Raw genomic sequence first — 24,400 nt, forward strand, 5'->3', positions numbered from 1 at the left:
TGCCACGACAAAAACAAACAAAAAGCCCGGAATAAAGGGAGGATGGTGCAAGGGGGCTTATCTCTGTCAAACACCAGCTGGACACCACCCAGCTGAGCAGCTGAGTCACGTCTCTCTGCGCCTCGTCCCACCCGGGAAGCTCACAAATAACACGGCCTCATGGTGCAGGTGAGAGGGCAGGGGGACCACAAGGGTGGTCAGGCCCCCGCCACCCCGCACAGGAGTGCGTGGCAAGCCTATGCCTGTAGCTGTGTCTCTATCTATACCTACACATTTCTATAGAAGTATTTAAAATTGTGTGTGTGCTTGTGATATATTGTATTTGTATAATACATATAAATAACACATCATTTATTTATTTTGATACCTCTTCTGTCCTCTCACAAAGGAGTAAATATATATAACTTACATCCCTGGATAGACCTATATAGAGAGAGTGAGGTACACCTATAGGGTTATACACATATACAAGTGGTAAATACACACACACATATTTATGTGTATACCTCTCTCTCTCTCTCTGTGCGTACATAGGTGTGTATATAATCGCGTATATATCGCCTCCCCCGCTGACAGACGACGCACAGACTCTCGCGCCGCAGATTACTCTCCAGATTACACAGCTCCAGACAAGTTGCCACTACTCCTGGGCGAGCGGGGCGGTCCATTGCGCGCCAGGGGGCGGAGCTTCGGGCAGAAGCCAATCAGAACCACGAGAAGCCCGAGCACGGGCGGAGCTGGTGTGGGGTAATAGGAGGCCGCGGGGCCTGTCGGTGGGCGGAGATGGTCGTGGTTAGCGGGAGGGCGGGGCTTGCGCTGCCCGAGTTCCTGTGGCGACGTCAGGCGCCCCAAAGAAAAATGGCGGTTTATTTACATTCTGCCCCAGCTCGGCCAATGGGTGTGCTTCTGCCCGCGTGCCTGCCCGGCTGCGTGGTCAGCTGAGGCGGCGCCCAACATGGTGGCGGCGAGGAGTGGTGGTGTTGAGGCGGTGCAGTAGAGCTCATCGCCGCCGGGGTGGTCGCATCCTGCCCCGCCAGGTAATGCGGGCCGCGCCAGGACGGGCCCCGGGGGCTGCGGAACCGGGCCGGACCTTGCGGAGGAGGGCAAGGCCGGTGGCGGGTGCGTGGCAGAGCGCGCGGCCCGGTGCGAGTGGCCGCCGCCGCCTCTGAAGACAGTCTCTTCCCGCCGGGACGGGCGGCCCGGGAGCGGCGGGAGCATCCCGCGGGGCGCTGGGCTGGGCTCCCCCGTGCAGCGCACCCGCGGCGGGGCGGTCATGACCGAGCGGCCGCCGCGTTGTCAGCCCGCGGTGCTTTGTTGTCGCCTCACCCCCCAGCCCCTGTGGGGAGAGGCCCCCTGAAGCCTGGCCTTGGCTCTCCGCCTGCCTCTGCCCGGGGCGCGCTGTCAGTGGGAAGAAGAAATCGCGGGTGGTCCCTCAGCGCGTCCTTACGGCGCCTTCACGTGTGTCACCCTGCCTCAGGTCGCCTGCCCGTCCTGGGAAGATGCATTCTTTTGGAAATGAAGAAGCGGTCTCTCTGGAGCGGCTGTTCGGGTTTTTCTGCGAGTGTGTACGGCATGGAGACTGGGAGCTTGGACAGGCCTGTGTGCCCCAGCTGAGCCAGTGGCACGGGGATGGCTCTGAAAAGGTGGAAGCAATTCTTCAGGCTCTGGTAGCTTATCCTGTGGGGGTAAGGTAAGTAAGGTACTGGTTTAGTTCAGTAGGCTTGAGTGTGAAATGCGGAGGAGCAATTAGTTTAGTGGTGACTGTGGGAGACAGGTAGAATCTGGGAAATAGCACTTGCTGCAGTGCTTGAGGTGTCTGGGATGTGTCTAGATGTGACACATCTGAACGTTGACCTGTTATCACTGCCCAAGCACTTAGTAGGCTGCTCAGCCCACTGGGATAATGAGCTGTGTTCATTTATGAAGTTAACATGGTGATTGATGCAAGCTTTAAACTATTTGGATGCATTTCAGAATTGATTTTGTTATATTTTACTGAAGGATAAGAAGGAGAAGGAACATCTGAAATTACATTCCTTTGACACTGAGCTTTGGTTAATTTAGAAATGGAACCACCAAGATCAGCACTGTAGTTATTTAAAATGTTCTCTTGTTTCCAGCTCTTGAAAGACCTTGCAGTTTCTAAAAATTTAAACTCTAAAAAATTCAAATTATGCTATTGACTTCTTATTTCTTACTGGATTATTTCTTTATACTGGATTTTGAAATGGCATTGGTTTTACTCTGTCCTAGTTAGTTTTGATCTCTGCTTTTGCGGTAGGTCCATATGAAGGGTGACTTTCTAGCACTTCGGGGAACGTTGGTATTCTCCTTCTTCAAGCAGATGATCATATGCCTTTGTATTAAAATTTGTGTAACATTTTGTTAAAGGTTTATAAAATAGTTTACACGGACAGCAATTAAAGGAGTCTGGAGGAAGGTGTGCACATGGTTAGATGAATATTGCAAACTGCCATGCAAGACAAGCATTTTTGATCTTTTTATCTTTGATAGTTGGGCTTTAAGGCCAACATCTAAAGCAATGTTAGTTAGCAATGCTGAGATTTTTAAAGGCCAATAAACTATTTTGTGCTTTTTCCTTTTCCTAGTCCCTTTGACAGTACTGAATATGTTCCCTAGCTGTGTAGGTATTGGATAGTGTGTAACTAAGTACTGGAGCCCATGAAAAGCTGACAGAAGTTGGAAGTAGTCTTTGTTTAATGATCACATTACGATACTTTCCTTTTACACTTGGTGCTGCTGTGACCTAAAACTTAGTTTAATTTCTTTGGGTAGAACTAGACAGAGTCAAGTTTCAAGATTTCAAGGAAATCTGAAGTGCTTAAAGAGGGCTATACAGACTGAACTTTAGACCAGAAATAAATTTAGTTGTTTTGAAGCAAAGAACTTGGCAGTAGCGTTGATATTTGGCAGACCTAAAAGCTACTATTTGCGCAGCAGAGATCATTGAGTTAACGTGTAAGTAGTACCAATATTCTGGTTTCTCTGCATTCTCTTCCTGTTTGACTCGTCTTCAGCTATTTAGTCATCTTTGTTTTTATCTTACACAAAGAAATATAAAAATCAAAATGACCTCTGACAGTGTCTTCCTGGATCTTAGAGATGGGAATGACCTTGTATAATCCAGTGTATGTGCTTATTGCTTTTGTAGATGGGGACAGAATTCTAGCCCATGGAGAACTTCATGGCTTTGGCTTCTTGTGCTGGAAAAATGGCTTGCCAGGAATCAGGTACAGAAACATCTATCTGACTTCCAAGTGCAAAATGTCTTCCTAGTTGCTTGTTTAAATTATAGTTTTTCCCACATTTTGTGGAACCGAGTTCTCAAGGTAGCTGGAGAGATGCATTGCTTTTGCTTTTAACAAACTTGTCAAGAAACAACTGTTACTCATCTCCACACTGGAGAGAAAAATTGGGATTTTTTTGTTTGTTTGTTTAGGTAACAGAAGTTGGCTTTTTAGCATTGAGCATTCCTGTAAATGGGAAGCATGAGTGTGTCAAGTTATGCAGTTGTGTAGCACATTTCTTACATTAAAGATTAAATAGCTCAGGTATCAGACATTTCTTTATAAGCTTTAGATGGTGAGGGATGTGCTTGCTGTATTGCTGTTTTCAGACAGACAGGTAGGTGCAGTATGTTTCATGAGTAAAGGAGAAACTAGTCTTTTTTCCTCTTTTTTCAGTTGGTACACAGGAATGTGTGATCACACTTTTTTTTTCTAAATCCATTTGTCTTTGTCACTACTTAAAAGGTAAAGAAAAAGTGCAAGTCTGAGAAGAGATGTCTCTGATAGGATTGTAATTCCTGACAAAGTGACACTTGTCTCCGTTTCCCAATGTATTAATGGAATCCCCTGGTGCAGGAGCAGAACCTACTTGTGGAATAGCCTTTACTTGAGAATTAGGTATCTTCAGAGAGGTATTTCAGTCCGTCTCAAAATGTTAATGAAATAGCTAAGATTAGGTTTATACGGTAATGTAAATAAATAAAAGTTGTATTGGCTAACGTCTTTCCCATTCTCTTACATTGTTTCAGAAAACTGTTCCAGTTGTTCTTCAGAGAGAAACTGAATTTTTATTGTTCTTGGAAGAATTACAGAAAGATGTCACTGAGGAAGTCCTAAAGGTGAGCTACTTAGTATGCCCTACTTCTTCTTGTTAGTTATGCAGAATGACCAACTTTATCAGGTTTTGGGATCAAAGTTAATGCTTCCTGCTGACTTGACTCCCTGAGATACTAATGTGTTACTAATCTTCCAGGCAACTGAAAGAGACTGTAATTCAGATTCCTTTCTGAAGTTAATCCAATATGCCTGCCAGTGATTTCTCTGGCTAGGGAGGAGGCTGTAGGCAGGCAAGGAACCAGCTTTTCTACGTAGTCTTTCTAACACACTTCAGTCTTGACTGTAGCTACTTGCCACAGTCTTGTATCTATAGACACCTTTAGTATCATAAAGCTAAAACGCACCATGAGCCAAAGTCAACCATAGTCAGCAAGCACATTTTAAAAGTGTGTCTATGTTTGTTTGGGGTTTTTTCCTCCTAAGATCTTGATTTTTATCTCCTCTGCACCCCTTTTCCCTTTTCCTGGAAGTTTTTGGGTGCTGTACTGTTACTACTGACATAATTTGGTAATTGGTATGATGTGTGCTCTGAGGTCCAGGACCCATTTTTCCATTATTAATTAATGCTTGCAGACTGATTTCTTTGAGAAATACATGGAAATATGCAAAGATGGATTAATATCAAAAGCAAGTATAGAGCAGAAAATCAGGAGAGTTACTAACTGTAGAACTGTCCTAATTTGGTGTTGGTTACAGCAGCGGAATTAGACGTGGCATGGTGTGTAGAATGTCCTCAGATGTTGCTTCTAGTCTTATAGGTTCTAACTCTTAAAAGAATTTTTTTTGTTTGCCTTTTTTTAAGAGGAAAATGAAAACTTATTATATTCAGAGGCTATCTACAGCTTTTAAATAAGGAAATATAAAATATAAATATAAATAAGGAAAAGGTGTTTACTATTTCTCTAAGGATACAGAATTAGCAATTACAGGATGAAAGCAAGCAAGGTAAACTTGACTGTTGGTTAAAATAAATCTGCTTGAAGTCTGTTAACGACTAATGAAGTCTTTATACGTTACCATCTAACCTCCAAGATCATGAGAGATTCCACCGTTGTCTGCAGTGTTGCACAGGAATAGAAGATTCAGCAACCTCCTATCTTTGTCACAACTACTGTCAGAGGCATGTTAGTAGGTAGTTATGTTTTGATCCAGGAAATAAAGAAAAGGATGTTGTGGACTTGTCTTCTACTGCTACTATTCTCATTTTTGTGCACACCAACCACCTCTCGCCTCCCTATTCCCCAAGTTGTTTCTTCCAGCCAAGAACAGCACTCTCACAGTTCCAGAAGTGCCACAAGTGTTGCTTAATTGCTGTTCAACTGGATTGTCCTTCACCTTCCCAACCCTTACTGGGAGAGCTAATTGAGATTTTTTTGTTTGTTTTCCCCTTCCTAGTTCTGAAATTGTAGGTTTGCTTCCGTTAGCAAGAAAAATTATTGTTGCTTGAGAAGGAGGTCTGTGAGATGGCTTCTGAATCTGTTGGCCAGTTTTAACGAAGTTTGAAAAATTATTGTTGATGAGGATGATGCAGCTGGTAGATAGATGGTATGAATCTGGAAAAATAGGATTAAAAAAAAAAGACTGAACACTAATGGTCATGCTTTTACTGACTTATGAAGATACAGTCACATCAATATATTGCTAAGAGGTAGAATACGGTAGTGTTTCAGCCATCCCATAGGAGCTGCCTGTGAACTAAACTAACTTGCTTGTGAACACGTGGCCCACATGTTGTGTGTTATAGGATTCTTTATATTTTATTAGATATTGAGGCATATCCACTCTTCTTGATTTATCTTCTTGCTTTCAAGTTTCTCCTATTTTTTAAATAATTTATTTCGTATTTTTAATGGAGTCTGAAAGGCTTACTCTTTTATTATTTCCCTACCAGGAACTGTTTGAAGCATTTGAGTGCACCCAGAACAAGCATGTCATGGACAAGAAAAGAAGAGACAGTGGTTCTCACAGATTCAGTTTGGATGTTGTTTCAGCTCTCCGGAAGCTTTTGCTGCAAGCTCCTCAGAGGGCAAAAGCCCTGCTGGAGTTCTTCCAGGAGGAACAAGGCACACACGGCTCTTCACTCCAGCAATATTCTTCCCTACAAAACATCTTTGTTGAATTTCTTCGTGACTCCTTGAAATCTCTGCAGAGGCTTCAGTGCAGTTCTGAGATTTCAGCAGAACTAGATCAGAGAGAACTAGTAGATACAATTTATGCTGCTCTTAGTATAGTGACTTTTGAGGTGGAGCATCAGGCAGATGAAGTACGGCACCTATTCAGGGAGCTCTTGGATGTATGCTGGACTGAGGGAAGCCCACTGACGGAGGAGAAGCTCCTAAGCTGTATGCTGAGGAAACAGAGCCATGGCCTGTTAAGCCTGTATAGCAGTGTTCTCGTAGAAAGAACAAGAGAAAAATTTCTGGTGTCAAAACCAATGCGAAAAGGTGTGTTTCACTTTTTGGTTTGCTTTCATGTTTAGTAAAGCCATTGAAGCATTAAACAGGCAGGTTGAAAAGAAGTCAGGCAGTGTTCTTGGTAAGCTCCATTAACAAGCCATGGAGTCTTGTAAAAGATGATGCTAAAATGACTTAAAGCAAGGAAATTGGCATAGGAGCCCCAGGGCGTTCTCTACATTTCTGCAGTCTATGCTGCATTCTTTTGTGAGCACTTCCTTTACCACCCCTTGTTGTGCTCTATTTTAATCTGCTCAGCTTTTCTTCTGCTGAAGATCTTGCTTGTAACTAGAAAATTTACTCTCTATATGTATTTAAAGTTTTTATAGGTTCAGCTGCATCTTGGGGTCATCTGCATTTGAGGATGTTCCATTTCAGACCAGTAACAGTTCAACTACCTCAGTAATCCCAAAATGTTCAAACCCCTTAATATTCTAAAAGAAAACTCCTGGAAGTGGAAGGAGATGTGGAGTGGGCCAGTATCCCAGCTGGAAAGAAGATGCAATCTGATTATCTTCTTGCTTGCCAAACCCCAACTGTTGTTTCTGTATGGGCTATAACTTCACCGCTTCTGTCTAGCTCCCTGTGACCGGTACATTTAGTTGAGGATCTCAGCTGAAGCTGAATGGCAGGTGGTGCCCTCTTCTCAGGAAAGTAGTAGGTGTGCGTGCAAGGAGGGGAAAGCTAGAATGCCTACCCTCTTTTGCTCACCTCTGTACACTGAGGTGTAAGTCAGTGGGATTTGTATCCTCTCTCCTCCCTTCTCTCATAGGGATTGCTGGAGGGAAGTTCAGGCTGGTGTGGCAGACTCTGGCATTTCTGATAACCACAGTTATTAGTTCCTCATGGAGGAAGATAAAGGGAGATACAGATACCTTCTCTCTCACTGGGAGTGGTTCAGTTCTCACTTTGCACAGATCTGAGAAGTTTCTGTGCTGGACAAGTCTTTGCTAAGGCCCTGCAAAGTAGCATGGTCTCTCAGAGCACAAGTAAGAATTCATGCAACCTACAGATAAGATGCATATGACTAGAGAAAGAAAGACAGTGTGACCTGAGCTAATGCAAACAAGCTGTGTACTGAACAGGCTCTTGCTATGTTAACAACTGTCCAGCCAGTTTCCTAGTTTCTTATCTGACCTGTTTATTTTCTTTCAAATTTCTCTGCTTTGCTTGCTTGTTATCCAGTAACAATATCTGAGAGTCTTAACATGTAACAGCTGGTTACATTTGAGGAAATGTTGAGTGTTTCTCAGTTTAAATTTAGCAGCAGTTATTCTTCTTCCAAAGGTACCACTCTGTACTGGAAGGTAATCTTGTTATGTTTTTTTAGGTTCATCTGAGCAGCTGGATACAGAGCAAACTGTGATGAGTTTGTTCTCAGATCCCAAAGAGGCTCCTTCTTGGAAGACAGCCTATTTCTATTGCTTGAGTAGCAGCAAGCACTTTCTGGAACAGATTCTGGTATGGCCATAAAATCATTAAGAGGGAAACCCAATGTGGCTAAAGTCAGTTCCTATATTGAACATGTCTTGGTTGTGTACAGAAGCATTTTGTATTCAAATAGTGTTTACTAGGGGTCATGACTTACTGGGACAAGGAATTAACTTGTGATAACTCCCCTACTTTCAGCTGCGTGATGAACTCGAAACACTCAGTGAGATTTTTGGAAAAGCTCATCTGCATGCAGACTGAAGATTAGATCTTCAGGAGTTAAGAAGTCCTGTGTTCTGCTTGTAATTTTGTTGGGTTTGCCACTGGATTTACCCCATGACCTTGAACTCATTGCTTTGCTTTTCTGATGCTGGTAGACTTGGGGTAGTGAGACTAGTTTGCACATTAAAATTTATCTTTTAAAGAGCTTGAAGACCTGGTGAGAAATACCCTGCTATGAATTAAATTATTTGACTGTATTTATGTCAATAGAAGAAATAGAATACAGGTAGGTGGTCACTGTTAAAGTGTGAGGTTTTTAAGGTTGAACATATTTCCACTTCTAAATAACATGCTCATTCAAGTTTCTTACATAATGCCCTTGATAGAGGCATAATCAATAGAAAGAACATAACGATAGTGTAGTGAGGGAGTGTGAATTGGCTCTGTAGTAAGCATCTGAAAATACCGTTTTTTTTCCTCATGACAGTTACTGAAGAGTAACCTGGTGCCTTGGAAAATACGTGTTATGGGGAGTTCCAGATGCAGAACGTCACTATTTTAGCGAAGCAAATGGTGAAATGGCTGCTTGCTTACATAACCTGCCAGGCATTATGGGCCTCTGCATTTTGGAAGGATAAATACATCTTCCTTTTGTTTTTTAGGTGACTGCATTAACTTTACTGAAAAGAGAAGACTACTCAGGCCTGAACAGTTTATTGAAGAGAGAATTCAACCCCCTTAGCCGCCTCTTGGTATTGCTAGGATGGACTCACTGCCAAAGCTTGGAATCAGCAAAAGCATTGCTATGGACTCTTCACAAAACTCAGGTAAATCAACAGAAAGCAAGTGGCAGTATCCCAGTCTGAGCCCAAATAACGCAATTTATTTGCAAAAATAAAAATAAATAAAACCAGGGAGTTTCCTCTGAGAATGTTAATCTTTCTCAAAATGGAATTAAAAAAGCTAAGATGTTACAGTTTTTTGTAGGTAACATTATTGGACACTTGCCTTTCTTCTTACTCCTCAGCTGTGAAGGGAGTATGATTGCCCAGGAGATCCTGGAAGTTTCTCTTGCATAAGCTCTTCAGCCTTTGCTGAACATAAGAAGGAAAGACAGCAATGGTTGTTGATTAGTTTTGAAAAGAGCTGGGGGATGTTTGATTGGTGTCACTTTGTCCAGTGAGTCATCCCTGGATAGTGACTAATTCTCATCACAACTAACCTGAATTCAGCAGCAGGGTAGCTTGGAAATTCCCATACCCATTCTCAAAATCAAATGATAAATTACAAGAGCTGTGACTGAAAGGTCCACCTTGTTTGGAGGGAATATTCATCTTTGAAGAAGAGAGAGGGTTCTAACTCTGAGGGTGTAGTTGCAGTTCAGATGATGTCTGCCCGCAGGCAAGTGGCTTGGACTACAGAGGTGGGGAGACAGGGAACCTTGCACTGCTGGACCGTTGGGGCAGATCTAGGCTGGTATTGTCTTAGGGGAGTTACCGTCTATTGGTAATAGACTGAAAGTCTATTCAGTAGCCTCTGCAAAGTGAAAGTCTTAGATCTGATTTTAGCAGGCAGGCATCTGTAGTAGAAAAGCACATGGAAAAGGAGAATAACTCTGCTACCCAGTATATCATGTGTTCTAGTACATGATTAGTTCTAGAAATTAGTGTCTTAGACTGTTACTAAGCATTAATTTGCATTTTGGAAGCCAACCTTGAAAAGGTATGTAACCACCTTTCCATGGTCTGTAGGTGTGTCAAGTGGAGGCTGACTGATTCTGATGCTCCTTCAGAATAGCCCTTCCTTGCTGGTTTTGTAGTAAAACTGACAATTTTCTGTACTTGAAAGTTACCATCTGCATAAAGAAGTCTTAAGAACATCTCATATGTGACACAGGCTTGGTTCTGTTGTTTGACCAGAGGATTTGTTGTAAAGGCACTCTTATTTGTCTTTCCATTTAGGATCTGTGCAATGATTCAGTACTGAAAGATTTCTGTGATGGGCTATGGGCTCAGGTGGAAGTTCTTGAATGGTGCATACAGCAAAACAGGTAAAATGATCAGAAGGACTTTTTCCAAATTGTCTGCCAGATCTGCCTATTAGTCAATTTATATATGCAAATAGAAATGGTATTATTTTCTGTGAATCTTGGCTAATCATCTCCTAGTGACTATGTATCACAAGCACTCAAAATTGCTTCATGGGCATTAGTTATGCTATTGTTTTTAACTGCAATAGTTTGGTTGAATCAAAATGAAAGTGGGAGATCTGTCTTTAAACATGGCAGAGACCTAAATCTGTTTGTGCCACCTTTTTGTTTGTTCTATTTTGCAGTATTACTATCCCAAGGAAGGTTCTTCTGCAACACTTGCACAGTCTAGATTGCCACACTGCAGTGTACTCTCTTCATCATCTCACTAATCTTCTGGCACTGAATGAAGACGATGTTATTGAACTTCTTCAGAAGGTTCCTACTAGAGACCAACAGATGCAGGGTAAACGTGTAGGGTTGTGAGAACACAGAAAAACCCCAATCCATCGAGTATGTGCTGCTAGGAAGAATCTGTACTTTTGACCTATTTCTGTAAATAAGGAAGTTACCACTTATCAGCTGTTTTGCAGAAGAAAACTAGAGAGCATGTGGAAATTATTTTAGAATCCTTTTGGGGAGTACGTTGTCTCCCAAGAAGGAATTGTGAGTCTCACAAGGACAGATCTCTGAAAGAGCTTTTTCAAAATGGTAACAAGACTTTGCACATGCTCATAATATGTGCTACTCAGTGTAACTTACATACTGTATAATACCCTTACCTTGAAAAGCAAGTATAAGTTTTGGATTTCAGTCATCTGTGCACTTAAATTTAAAATCAAAAGGCAAAGCCAGATTAAATTGGCAATATCTCATAACATCTTCATTTTTGAAAGATACAAAATGTTGGTTTTTTTCTTTTAATATTAAGTCTTACCAAATCTACTTTAATATTAAAATTAGTAAGGCTTACCTAGAGGCTGTGTTTACATCCCTCTTGCCTCATTTCTCTCATCTTCCTATGTTCCAATTTGGTGCCTGAAATACCTGAGATTACTAAACACATTAGTTCATTTAAAATTGACTCTGCTTGTACGCACTTTTGCAGCCTATGTCCAGGTTCAGTTGCTGCTAGTTTAATGCTGTTTTCTGATAGGGCCTCTTAATAATGGTACAGAAGCTCAGTCTTCCTGCATGTACTAGAACCTAAGAAGCTGCAATTTTTTGTGCCTTATTCCTTCTATGGGTGGGAATTTGCACATGTGTAATTTCAACGTGAGTTGTGTGGAGAGCTCTCAGTGATGGATCTTGCACAGATTTTCCAGGTGCCTAGTGAGAAGCAATTTTCTTTCCGTCCAGTATCATACTGTTAATATGTTGGTTTCTAGGGCTGTTTTACAGGTTTTGTTGTTAAAATTATCATGACAGTTGTCTCAAATAGTCTTAAAAGATGTAATGATTGAGAGTCTATATAGATCTCTGGTTTCAGTGTCCTGCTTTCTGAAATTAATTGTTTTGGTTTTGCTGATGTTGGGGTTTTTTAATCAGTTCTTACATTTTAATTATTTTTTGTTTAAATTCTATCAAAACCTTTCAAAAACAGGAAGAGGCAGTCCCATCATATGTTCTGGGAGCTGCATGACTACAGCAAAAGAACTCTAGCTGTGGTTTCTCTTCATTTTTTCAGATCACCTTAGTTTACGGAACTAGTTGAAGACAGACAAGTCCTCCCTCTCTTTTCAGTGCAGTGATTACTGTAAAATCCAGATAATTCTATAAACACAGTCTAATAGAATTTCCTTTAAAGCAATCTATTTTGAAACTTAAAGGGAGGAGTCATGAAGCTTTGATCTGTCTGACTTGGTAGTGTTAACAGGCCCTTTTCTCCCCTCACCTCATGTACTTCCCCTCTTCCCCTTCTTTCTGACACCCATCTGTCAGCTGCAGTAGTGAAACTGAAGTAGTGGTACTGGTTGACAATTGCATTCAGGCACCCTTCAGATCAGTGTGTAACACTAGCTTTGATCAGTCACACTAACAAAAGAAATGATGGGCAGAAATTTCCTCGTGAGTTACAGAATTCAAGAATAAAGTGTTACTATTTCTGGCATAGTGAAGACAAGCCCTCATAGTTAAAGGGTAGTTCTTCAATATCCGTACAAGGAAAAGGGTTGCTTTAGACGTGGATAGTGACAGACTCATTGCATCCAAGTCTTTCCACATGGGAGGCAAAAGTGTATTAAACTTGCATTTGATTACCAATGTGTATCTCCAGCTAGCTATTTGTCTTTTTCAGGGGATGGTATTTATCAGATCTCTGGCTTCACCTGCCTGAAGTCCTCTTAAGACAGTGCTATTGAGAGCCTTTTGAGTGCTACATATTAGTGTAGAGCTGCTGGTGAATTACAGCATTTCTGTGGTCATGTGGGTTCTGCAAAGGATTCATACTTGGATGTTTCCTCAATTCTGTCTGCTGTCTACATTTCCTACACAGTTTCCTATGGAAACTACATAGTTTCCATCATTGTCGCTGTTTAGAATTGCAGTGATAGGGAATAATTGGTTTCAAACAGCTCGTGCTCTCAGGGCTTTTGTCTTGACTACTCTGTAGTTTTCAGAAGAGTTCAGGCTGTTGCTTTTCTTTGACATCATGCTCAAGCCTTCTGGAGGACAGTGCTGAAACACTTTCTAGGTGGTGCTATTCAGTCCCAGAGTTTGGATGGGGAAATTATCAGTACATCAAACCAGTGCTTTGTTTAAAAAAAAAAAACAAACAACCAAAAAACACCTTTACTAATGCTTCCCCTGCATAACAATAGGCAGAGGGACAATCTACCCCTTGTGTAAGAATAAAAGGTAGGGGATTCAAGCACTAATTTAACACTGTCTGGCGTGTTGGGTTTTTGTTCTTGGGGTTTTTTTGTCTTTTTTAACTTTTGTACAGTAGTTGGATAATTCATCTAAACTCAGCATAACAGAATACATGCCTCTATGTTATGTTCCTGAGTGAAGGGGATGATGATGTGACTTTTACGTAATTTGCAGCTCTGATGTTCTGTTGTACTAAGAAGGGATCATGCCTCTGGCATGTGACACCTTCTTTCCTCAAAAAAAAAAAAAGCAAAAGGGGGAAGGAGTGGGTGTAGTACTTCTCCAAATTGCCTTTATCACAAATGTGTGAAAGAAACTGTGGGACTGTACTTTTTCCTTAATCAATTGCAGGTTGTATGAGATCTGTATGGCTGGCCATTGTGGATAGAATCAGCCATGATGCCTATTATTAGCACAAATCTGTAGAGGTGGTGGTACTCTGTTCTCACTACAGTCATAGCCAGTCTACGCTATCTCCCTACTTATCTACTGTATGATAGAACACAAAATTTGAAGATGCTATAATGAGACAGGGTCTGTCCCTGTGTTGTAGAGGTAGCAGTGTAGCTTAACCATGTACCTCTAGTGAGATTCATCATGGGCAAATTTTGATCACTCTGTGTGACAGGACCTGGCTACAGCACAAATTCACAGAAAATTTCCTTCAGAAGGGGATCCAGACCTGACTTTTCTGTGTCCATCTGTTGTGGGTTTTGTTTGTTTGGTTTTTTTAAATGTGAAGTAACAGAGAGAGCAAACCTGGGATGGAGGTGACACTGGGGAATAAAGACTGGATGAATATTGCTGTGTGAAAACTGCAGGAAAAAAATAACTCGTTTTCTTGTCTACCTCCTACCCACTCACCACCCAAATTTCCCTTCACAGTGGCAACACTCCCGAACACCCTGAGTCAGCAACGCAATCTGGCACTCTTTCGAGCATTTTGTGCCATGAAGTATGCTATCTATGCTCTCTGTGTGAATTCACATAAGCATTCCAAGTGCAAAGATTGTGTACGTGGCATTCTTGGTGATATCCCTGAAGATGCAACTTTTGGAGAACCAGCAGGTGATTGGCCTCCTTTCTCAGGTTCAGTAGCTTATGCTTCTCCATTTGCTGGGCTCTGAATTATCATTTAGTATTGGGATAATATTGCACCCTGTGTACATAGGATGTTTTTATGCAGTAGGCTGTGACTGCTTTGCAAACAAGTATAATAGTATTTCATTGAGGTGTTACCTTTATTGATAATAGACATGAATAAGCTACCTGTCTTGTTCTAAAACAGTTAAGGTAATTGTATTAAAAATATAGTGCAAAAAGAAAGTGGTATTAGATATAGGATGGTAGTGGCAAGGATGCTTTTGTAAGCATTTATGATTTCCCAGAGCTAAAACTGATTTAATGGCTAAAATGGTTGTAATCTGGGTTTGCACATTGTTGCACAAGGTGATAATTGGCATTGCTGAGAGGGAGGAGCCGCACTACCTTTTTAAATGTAAAATGTTGGACATATATTTACTTGATTTGTGGAAGAATAATTGGCTCTGAGCCACTTGGGCAGTTCCCTCTTCTAGGATTTTCTTAAAGGGCAAAGATTGGAGGGAGGAACTCTTGGAACATATTGTAAATATTCTTTTTTTTTGTTTTTAATTATACAGATTGTTCTTCAGTATTTCCTCGGTACCTTGTGAAGTGTCAACAGTTCTTAAGGAGTGTTCCTGCTCCTCTGCGCCTGGAGGTTTTGGAGAACATCTTCTCCTTGCTTTTTGTTTCCTGTAGTGACCTCCATACTGAGACTTTTCTACCCGAAGACTATGCAGAGGATGATGATCTTGACAAAAAGACTACTGCTGTGAGTGCAGAAGGCAGTGCTAGTCGGCGGTCTTCCACCTCAGAAAGTCCACGGCGCCTAACAGAGTCTGAAAAGAAATTAGAGAGGCATCTGCTGGCTGCTCAGACAGTTCACACAGATACCCAAAATCTTCATGCCTTGACGTTAGGTGGCAGAAGCTGTGAAGCCTCTAGGCTGAGCTACCTGGATCTGAAACACTTTACCAGTGGTGTTACTGGATTTTTAGTGGATGACATGGCCATGGATGCCTTCCTCACATTGCTTCTCAACCATCTGGAAGAAATTCAGAGTTCTCTCCCATGGGACTCCAGTAATGTGCTTCATGAAGAGCTGGAGCTTGTCGAGTGCTTGAATCTTTCTGCAAGCAGAGATGCCTTTGGAAGTCGTGTGTTACAGTTTTCCAAATACCTTTCTGAAGCTCACTGGCGATACAAGGTGGTGATGAGTAACAGAAATGCAGGTAGACTTTGTATTTGGCACTTTCTGATACATCGATGCTGTTCTGTTACAGCTCTCCAAGCAGTGGTCTCAAGACTAAATTCTCTGAGCATCTTACTGAGGGAGCACGTTTTGGCAGATATTAGGAGAGTGACTTAGTTGGAGATCACCTGGTTCTTGCACCATTCTCCAACAGGAATGTTCTCTAATAGTAAATTTTGAATTTTTTTTTTTTTTTTTTTTTTTTACCCTCCCCTTTGTGGACACGTTGCTTCAGTTTGCCTGTCTTTCTCCTGCCCCTTCATCACAAGTTATGTTGACAGTGCAGTGATATGAAGAGACATGGTGGTGTGTGAGCCAATGCAAGCCAGATAGACTTATTTCATTCATGGACAGAGTGTTGATTTAGCCTAGTCTGGAAACATGTTAGGAACATGTATCAGAAGAAGCTGGATTATTCTGAGATGGAAAAGACCCTTAGTACTCATCAGGGGTGCTGTAGAAGGTATAGTACATCCCAAGCAACACTGGATGCAGATGTGAAAAACACAGTATTAGTTGAATTGCATCAAAATGACTTCAAGGTGCTAGTTTAAACTTTACTGTAGAAGAGCTCTTAGCTGAGATCAACTGTGTTTCCTTTGGAGATTTCCCATCATAGCTCTACCTGTGTAGATGTGCTGATAGATTCTTTAAGGTAGACAAATAACTGTTCATGGCCTGTCTGGCAATTTGGTAATCTTTTTGCTTAAACGTTTCACAGAACATCAGCTTGCAGCTTCCAGGAGATACTGCTCTTTAATCAGGTGCTCCAGCTTTAAGAAACGAAGTAGATCGCAAAGGTACAAGACAGGTAGGTTGAAAAAGCGACTTGGAGAAGACCTCTCTGAAATGTGCATAATTTTGCTGAGCTCATAGCTGAAGGCAATTAGATTTAATGGACTAGGAGTAGAGAACTAGATTTATTTCCTTTAGTTTCTAACTGGTTTGAAGTGTCTTTAGTCCAGTTCCACTTGGATTGAGGTTGTTTTCCTAAAGCTCACCTGCACAACTAAAAAGTAATTAATTTTTAAATTCAGGTAAGAAAATAACTTCTTTCATACATAGTCTGATTTGGGGCAGGGGACACTTTGCAGCTACAGTACTAATTCCTCCCTTTCTCCACTATATCCAATGGCTGTTTGGTATATTTTCATTCCTATCACAATAGTATCTAGGCTGTAATTTACAGGAATTTGTGGCTTAAACTGGCAGCCTTATGAGAAAGTTGGGTTCCTCACCCTTTTTCTATTTAGCCTTTAAAAGGTATGTCTGCTTTTGGAGTGGGATCTTGCAAAGTAAGAACCTTTGAAGTATCTGACATGAGTCACTGATGGGCCACCCCAACATAGTCTGTTGCCTAGCATTTTCTTCAAATCAGCAGTTTTTGCATTTATAGACATCCGTGATGGTTCATTTGTAAGATACTCTTGAAGATCTCTTGTGGTCGCCGTACTTATTATTTGCAGTAAGTTTTAATTACCTTGTCTAGAAAAAGTGCATTTAATGTGCTGGTTTTGATTTGTTTCCATTCTAGATGGGAAGGAGGGAACTTCCAGTTTATCACTAGAAAGTACAAGTAGTGAGCTAAGCACCAGTACCTCAGGTATTAAGCTACAAAAGTAGTATTTCTTTGTCTTGTCAATGTACGTGATGAAGTATTTGCTTGACTAGTTAATATGAATTACTACTTTATGCAGCGCAGAATTAGAACTTTTCACTTCTCGGAGCTCCCATTTTTGGCTGATTTTTTTTCTAATTAGAATAGTATGTATCTCTTCTGGAATTAGAAAATTAGATTTTTGTTGGTATTTTTGGCTTGCAGGAAACAGTAGGCAATGTGCAAACCATCAAAAAAGCTAATAGACTGGTCATGGAACCTAAAACATGCTTAGCATGCTAAATTGATTCAATAGGTCCAATACTTACAACTTCTCCTTTTATCCATATTGAACCAGTGCCCTAGCATTGCATCCACATTATGTAGCCGCTAAACAGTGTTAAATTTGGATAAGATCAAAACTGAAAGTTCTGACCAAATAGTGAAATATTACGAGAATTTTTAACAAGATCTTTATATTGACCTCTTTACCCTAAAACTTCCTTGTGCCTCTGCTCCTATATTTTTGTGTGAATATGTGAAGTGCTGTTATCTGGTGAAATGTTTTTTCCATAATAGTATACTGATTAATTCTGTTGTCTTGCAGAGGGAAGTACCAGTAATGTGTCTGGCTCGAGTGATGTGGAAAGCAGGGTGAGACCACACCAGCAAAACCCCCTCATTCCTATGATGCTTTCCCCACCAGAATCACTGTTAGTTTCTTGTGTTTTGAGAGGAAACTTCGTAGAAGCCCATCAGGTAAATGAGTTGCATGTATTTTGTGCAATTAAAAATCTCATTTGGTATTCATTTTTGTGGTTGTGATAGCTGATGAAATTCCTGCTGCTTCTGCATTAGCAAGCATAGGGCTGAAGCACCTGCATTCCAAGTGAAGGTGTCACTTCAGAAGTAGGAGCAAGTGGAAAGAACAAAGATATTCCAAACCACCATCCCAAGGGTGCTGGCTTTTTTTTTCCCCTTGTTACATAAAAATGCTTTCTCTAAGCCTGGGTTCTCAGAGCATGAAAATGTTTCATGAGAGGTGGCCAAGCTTAGTGTTTCAGCTGAATGAAGAACACAAAGAGCTCGTGTGAAGCCTCACGAGGAAGCAGTGTGTGAACTGCTTGCTTTAGGCAGTGAATCAAAACTATGACACTTTACCACTTGTAAGCTTGGCAGAAAAATGCAAATGTATTCCTTACCCAAAGCAGAGCCAAAGTGGTGATTACATTTATTTGAAGGAGGTATGTTTTGAGGCTAAATCCATGGTACTGAAAACAGGCAGAAAGACTTGAAATTGACAGTCTGCACATTGGTAGTTCTCTGCTCCCTCACAGCTGCGCATACCTTTCTCTGTGTGAATTTTGGGCTGATGCTCTGAAAAACAATCTTGAGGCACATCAGTGATTGGATCCTCTGCAAAAGGCCTGTCTGAGTTTCGGATACCAATATCAGAGCAGTTAATATCATTTAAGCATTGCATTAGCTGCAGGTTACTGCTCAACTCACTAGTTCTGTTTGACATAAAGCGTGCCGCTTCATCTTTTCCCTACTTACAGGGCCAAAATGCATTTTGGTTTGCCTTGTTACTTTAAATTTCTGTATTGCCAATGATAAAGAATTCATGCTTGGTTTGTGTTCTGTTTTTGGTTTCATTATAAGAACTTGCACAGCTGTGCTTATCTACTCTGTTTAAATTTCTAGAAGGTATTGCTTGCTGAATAAGAATTTGGTTAAAATAGCTTACTTTGGAGGCCCAACTTGATAGATTTATCTTGTTACATAGTGCATTGAAATCATGAAGAGTCATTCTGAAAGGCGTGGTTTATGAAAAGTAATTCAACTCTAGGCTTGCAGCAAATAATAGCTGAGCTTTATGAAAATAGTTGAAAAATGTCTCTAAAGTCTTTTTTCAGGCACTTAAAACTCTCTAGAAAAAAACCCCACCATATGAGCCTGCTGTCTGTGGGGAATGTTTTTCAGTTAAAGTATTTGTTTTATTTTATTCCCTCATCTCCTCTAAAAAAACGCCAAAGCTCTTTGACCTTTGAAAACTTCTTTTGACATGCTCTATAATTACATCTATTGTTATTTTTGAAAGGTGGCTTTGATGTTTAACCTAGATACTTCACCTTGCTATGGTGAATTGGTTTTCATGGAGCGCTACCAAGAGGCGGTACGAGAAATGGCAAGAGTGGAGCACAATATTGAGAATCAAGCATCAGATGGCACTGGAGGCATCAGGAAATCTGGTAGTGGCCGTTCGACACTGCAAGCTATTGGGAATGCAGCAGCAGCTGGTAAGGACTGGGGTTTTTGAGTTCTTCTTGTAAAAGGTGAGGGTGAAGTGGAAAACAGGAGAAAGCAATTTGAATACTGTCATAATGAGTACAACAGTTGCTCAGAAGAGTCAGTGGTGGTTCTTTGACTTAAAAGGAGACTAAGAATGCTGAAATTTGTTGTTGATGCCCAGTTAGTTTTATCCATTCTGCAGTAATTGGTCCATGAAACAGGACACCTATTGAATTATTTTCCTAAAAGATTAGAGAATAATTATCCGTGACAGGATCTGAGATAAATATGCTGTCTAATTAATGTCTGTTTTGTTGACGCATGTAGGCATGGTATTTTATTCCATCTCGGATGTTACTGATAAATTGCTTGCAACTTCTGGAAGCCTTGCCCCTACTCTCCAAGAAAACTTCTGGATCAACAACATCCAGCTGGAGCATACTGATCCTCTGCGGGAAGTCCTTGAGGACCTCAGTCCTTCAGCAATGGCAGCATTTGACCTAGCTTGTACTCAATGCCATCTTTGGAAGACATGCAAACAGCTTTTGGAAACAGCAGAAAGACGACTGTACAACAGCCTTGAAACTCGGGGTAGGTTTTTGATTTTTGTGTGTATCAACATGGGCCTGGGAGCAGAAAATGCCTCTCTATGCTCTTTGTGCTGACATGAGTCTTAATTAAATCTCACTTTGTACTTCCATGTTAGTTTCTTCTTTTTCCACCCCTCACTTTTGTCCCCCTTTGCACAATGACTTTTCCAGGCCACCGACCTGACTTTGTTTTGCTGCACTCTGAAGGTGTAAAAGGCTTCCCAGCAGTTCTCCAGCAAATAAGTAAAATTCTCAACTATTCCTGCACATCACAAGGGCAATCCAAGCCAGGTAGTACGCTTTGCTGGTAAGATTTTCTGTTGAAATGTGCTAGAATCAAATTCTTGCCTTCTGTTTCAATGGAAATTTGAGCTTTCCATTTTTTAACTTAGTATTTAAAACACAAGAAGGTGGGGAGGTACCCAAGCTCAATTCTGAATAATCTGAAACACTTTGAATTTGGCAAACTAGTTGTATTATAATACAATTTGGGTTCTGTCGGCCTTGTTCTATGCAAAAATATTTCTGTCTTTGTTATAGTTGCTGTTTCTTTCTCCTTCTTTGTAGAGGTGTCAGATGAGAAAATAGGGAGTCATTTTCGATGCAGTATTGTGGACCTTCTGCAAGCTTGCTACCCTGCCTTGACTGAAGAAAGTATTACTAATGAAATTGTTTTATCACAAAATTTGGATCAAATCCTTAAAGCACTGATATGTGTTGAACGTTCTGTGGGTGAGTTATTTTTGTGATCATAAAGACTAACAAATGGATCTAAATTTTTGTTTTGGCCTGTCCAGACAACTATAAATCTAGTAATAATGCTGACATATGCATGAACATATATATTTAAAATCATAAATGCAAAGTGTAAAGTTTATCTGTAATTCTTATATTCTGAGCATTTGTTTTCAGAGCTAAACTTGTGAACTTGCCAGAGAAAAAAGGAAAATATCAATGAGTACAGTTGAGGTTATTATTTGTCCTATTTTTGTTCAGTCCTAACAAGGAACTCTTTGAAGAGTGAACCTGACAGCTTATAGATAATTAGGTGTATCTTTACTGTTGCTTTTTTTTTTTTTTTTTTAACAAAAAGGAGATAAACTTATAAAACTATTGTAACATAATAATACCTTCCAATTTTCATGGGGCTATCATAAAACACCTCATCCTTTTCTGAATAAGTCTTCCACAGTTACCTTTTCTCAGAGCTCTTTTCATTATATAGCACTGGGGTGTTTTCTTATGGGGTTTTTTTCCCTCCGTTCACCAAAGTTCTAAATGGCATGTATGTGTTTGTAAAATATTTAAAGATATTTGTATGTTAAATGAGCAAAAATTTAGGAGAGCTGTAAGGGCTGAATGTTATGGAGCACCACAAAACACTGGTCAACACCTATGTTTTCAAATAAGCTTATGTGTTAATGATATACAACTCGATATATTTGAGGCCTGCCTTAATATATTTCTAGCATGTCAGAGGCATGGTACCAATTTAGATGAACCATTGATTTATTCTGCTGTGAAAATTTATTTCGCTTTCAATAAAATTATAATGCCCAGACTGAGATCTGTAATTGCAGAGAGGAAATTGGGCTAAGCATTTCTCTCTCTTTTCTTTCTTTTGTCTTTTTCCGCCCTCCCTTTCCTTTTTGGCATTTGATACTTACTTGAATCTTGGATGTATGTCTGTTCTCTTAAACCAGACTCTAAAGGGAGCCTGCTTGGCACCTTGGTGGAGCAGGCCTCTCTCAAACCTACAGAGCTGGAGAAGCACCTGGTTTGGAATCAAACACAGCTCCTGCTGAGAACTCTTGAGCACCATGTCCAAACCACGCCAGAGAGCAGCAGGCAGACAAACTTTGTGAAGGCTTTCTTTGACTACATCACTACACTGGCTGCTGTTGTGGCATGCAGCCTGAATGCAGAGCTAGGTAAGGGGGTTCTGCTAGGAAGTCTGAGCCTAGGTGAAGACGCCTAGACTCTGTAGTCTGGCCTGATTCTGGAAAGTAATTGTGCAAAAAATTGTGCCAAATGTGCCTACTACCTATGCATAGTCAGATCTTTTGATTTCAACTGATTATTGCACTGCTTTTAAAATTTTATTTCTTAACACCTAGGCCACACACAGCTAAGATAAAAATACCTGATGGCAGTAGGAAAACGGGAACAGAAATGTTAACTACTGACCCAGATTCTGCATTTCATTTAGACAAAACAAACTACCCCTGACCGCCAAAAATTCAGATCACTGCCCTGTAAGGCAAGATTGATTTTATTTTTGTTTTTTAATCCAGTGGATCAGCAAGCTGTGCACTTTTCAGCTCGCTTAGAGGCAACCAGTGCCCTGCTGCTCCACAGGGATAAGAGAGTGTGTAGAAGGCTATGCAGAGGTAACCAAGCAGAATTTTTTTCATAGAATCAGCAGATGATGGTGGTCCATGAAAAGAAATGCACCATCAGCACATAAAGCTGTCAGAAGAACAGAACAATTCACTGTGCTAGGAGAAAAAATGCTTGTCTGTTTTTTAAAGTTGGCACTAATTGAGCTGCACTAATGTAAAATACCACAGTACTGATTTCAGAGAAATCCTTCCCAAGAGGATAAGAAGAAAGGGCAAAGATCTGTTTTCAGACATGCTGGTTCAGCTCAGGTCACTGCCATGCCAACTATAACTTCTGTGTGGACATAATTCAGTCCTTATTGACCAACTGCCAAAGACAAAAAAATGCATAATATTTAAGGACTGAGTGATTTTGGGGGAAACTTTATTGTATTGGAAGATAAAAGGAAAAGGTAAACTTAGGAGAATCTGTCCAGAGTTATTCAACGTAAGTCAGTAGTGAATACAAAGGCTTTTCAGCAATGCTGGCCAGGGTTTCACTCCTTTTGTAAAAGTAGCTGTATGTCTGTGAGTTCTGTCTGCCTTCGCTCATTTTGACTTGAATGAGCATGGACTCACTAATGTACGTGCAGAGACTCCTCAGAAACCAATACTGCACACTTTCTGTCTCTCACCACAAATACATGTTTTGTTGAAAGTTTGAAGTAAAGTTGCTAAACTGTTTGAACCTAGACCTCATTTAAAGGCCAAAGACTTTCCACTCTACCTGTTTTGGTAATAGGTCCAGTAAAATGTGAGCCAGTGGTGCCAAGTTTGAGAGGCATATCATAATCATAGAATAGTTTGGGTTGGAAGGAAACTTTAAAGGTCACCTAGTCCAACCCCCATGCAATCAGCAGGGACATCTTCAAGTAGATCAGGTTGCTCAGAGCCCTGTCCAACCTGGCCTGGAATGTTGCCAGGGGTGGGGCATCTACTGCCTTTCTGAGCAACCTGTGCCAGGGCTTCACCAGCCTCCTGGTGAAAAATTTCTTCCTTGCATCTAGTCTAAACCTACCCTTTTTTAGTTTAAAACCATTACCCCTTGTCCTATTGCAGCAGGCTCTGCTAAGAAGTCTGTCCCCATCTTTCTTAGAAGCCCCCTTTAAGTACTGGAAGGCTGCAATACCGTCTCCCCGGAGCCTTCTCTTCTCCAGACTGAACAACCCCGACTCTCTCAGCCTGTCCTCCTAGGAGAGGTGTTCCATCCCTCTGGTCATTTTGTGGCCCTCTGTTGGACACACTCCAACAGGTCCATGTCTTTCCTGTGCTGAGGGCTAATGAGAAATGCCTGGCAATTTACTCTGGATTTTACCACACTAATTTGAATGTGGACCTCTGAGAATTTAGTCAAAGATATTTCAGTCTCAGACTGTTAAAATATGTGTTCCTAAAATAAGACTTAGTTGATGTATTCGGTTAATGTGTTTGTATTATAAGAAATATTCTGATTTTTGGGTTTTTTTAAAGATATATCTGCAGAAGTGAAAGTGGGGAACCCTTTCATACTGTTACAGCAGAGTCCCTCTCAGCTGCTCTCCCAGCTTATCTTTGAGAGACAGGTTCATCCTGACAGGTTGGTGCTTTTCACATTATATATATTTCTCTAGGTTATTTTGGTGTTGGTGACTTTGGACCTCAGCCAGGATTAAATTCTTCTCTGGCTACTTAGCAGAGGTAGTACGGCCTGCTGTGTCCCACCAGATAACACTTAATGCTGCAAGGATTAATGTATGGGGAGGAGCTTAGTCAGTGGCTTCTCAACCAACCTGGAGATTTTTGATAGGGAAAAACTGTGGCTCCATATTGCTAACAATTAAATGTCTGTCATGAAGTGAGAGTGCATTTATGTGGATTTTTTTAATTGAATGTGTTCAGAGCAGTGGACTTATAGCTTAGCAATGTAATAAAACAAAATAGACCAGTAGGGCTTCTTAAAAATACAGCTGGGCATGGCTTTTGCCTTGGTCAGTAGGTGAACTGGATAATCTAAGGTCCTTCCATCACAAATTTCTAAATTAGACTGGCATGAAAAGTGTCTGATTTGACAAAGT

The 24,400-nt window shown here is 40.9% G+C and overlaps 1 protein-coding gene across 1 annotated transcript in view; it reads left to right on the forward strand.

Moving 5' to 3' along the window:
* Positions 1-1,499: 1,499 nt before the first annotated feature.
* The window catches only part of ZFYVE26 (zinc finger FYVE-type containing 26), a gene marked incomplete at its 5' end in the record, with an annotated part of 48,495 nt that continues 25,594 nt past the window's right edge, over positions 1,500-24,400 (forward strand). The window contains 19 exons of the mRNA XM_082000547.1: positions 1,500-1,690; positions 3,173-3,251; positions 4,058-4,147; positions 6,037-6,589; positions 7,929-8,059; positions 8,914-9,078; positions 10,213-10,301; positions 10,586-10,746; positions 14,037-14,219; positions 14,813-15,466; positions 16,208-16,297; positions 17,021-17,089; positions 17,691-17,842; positions 19,185-19,383; positions 19,703-19,966; positions 20,137-20,256; positions 20,533-20,697; positions 21,669-21,896; positions 23,817-23,922. Coding sequence (XP_081856673.1) covers positions 1,500-1,690; positions 3,173-3,251; positions 4,058-4,147; positions 6,037-6,589; positions 7,929-8,059; positions 8,914-9,078; positions 10,213-10,301; positions 10,586-10,746; positions 14,037-14,219; positions 14,813-15,466; positions 16,208-16,297; positions 17,021-17,089; positions 17,691-17,842; positions 19,185-19,383; positions 19,703-19,966; positions 20,137-20,256; positions 20,533-20,697; positions 21,669-21,896; positions 23,817-23,922 — 3,689 coding nt within the window. The remainder of the gene's footprint in view (positions 1,691-3,172; positions 3,252-4,057; positions 4,148-6,036; positions 6,590-7,928; positions 8,060-8,913; positions 9,079-10,212; positions 10,302-10,585; positions 10,747-14,036; positions 14,220-14,812; positions 15,467-16,207; positions 16,298-17,020; positions 17,090-17,690; positions 17,843-19,184; positions 19,384-19,702; positions 19,967-20,136; positions 20,257-20,532; positions 20,698-21,668; positions 21,897-23,816; positions 23,923-24,400) is intronic.

This window comes from Phaethon aethereus, assembly GCF_964289735.1.
Source record: "Phaethon aethereus genome assembly, chromosome: 5".
NCBI lineage: Eukaryota > Metazoa > Chordata > Aves > Phaethontiformes > Phaethontidae > Phaethon > Phaethon aethereus.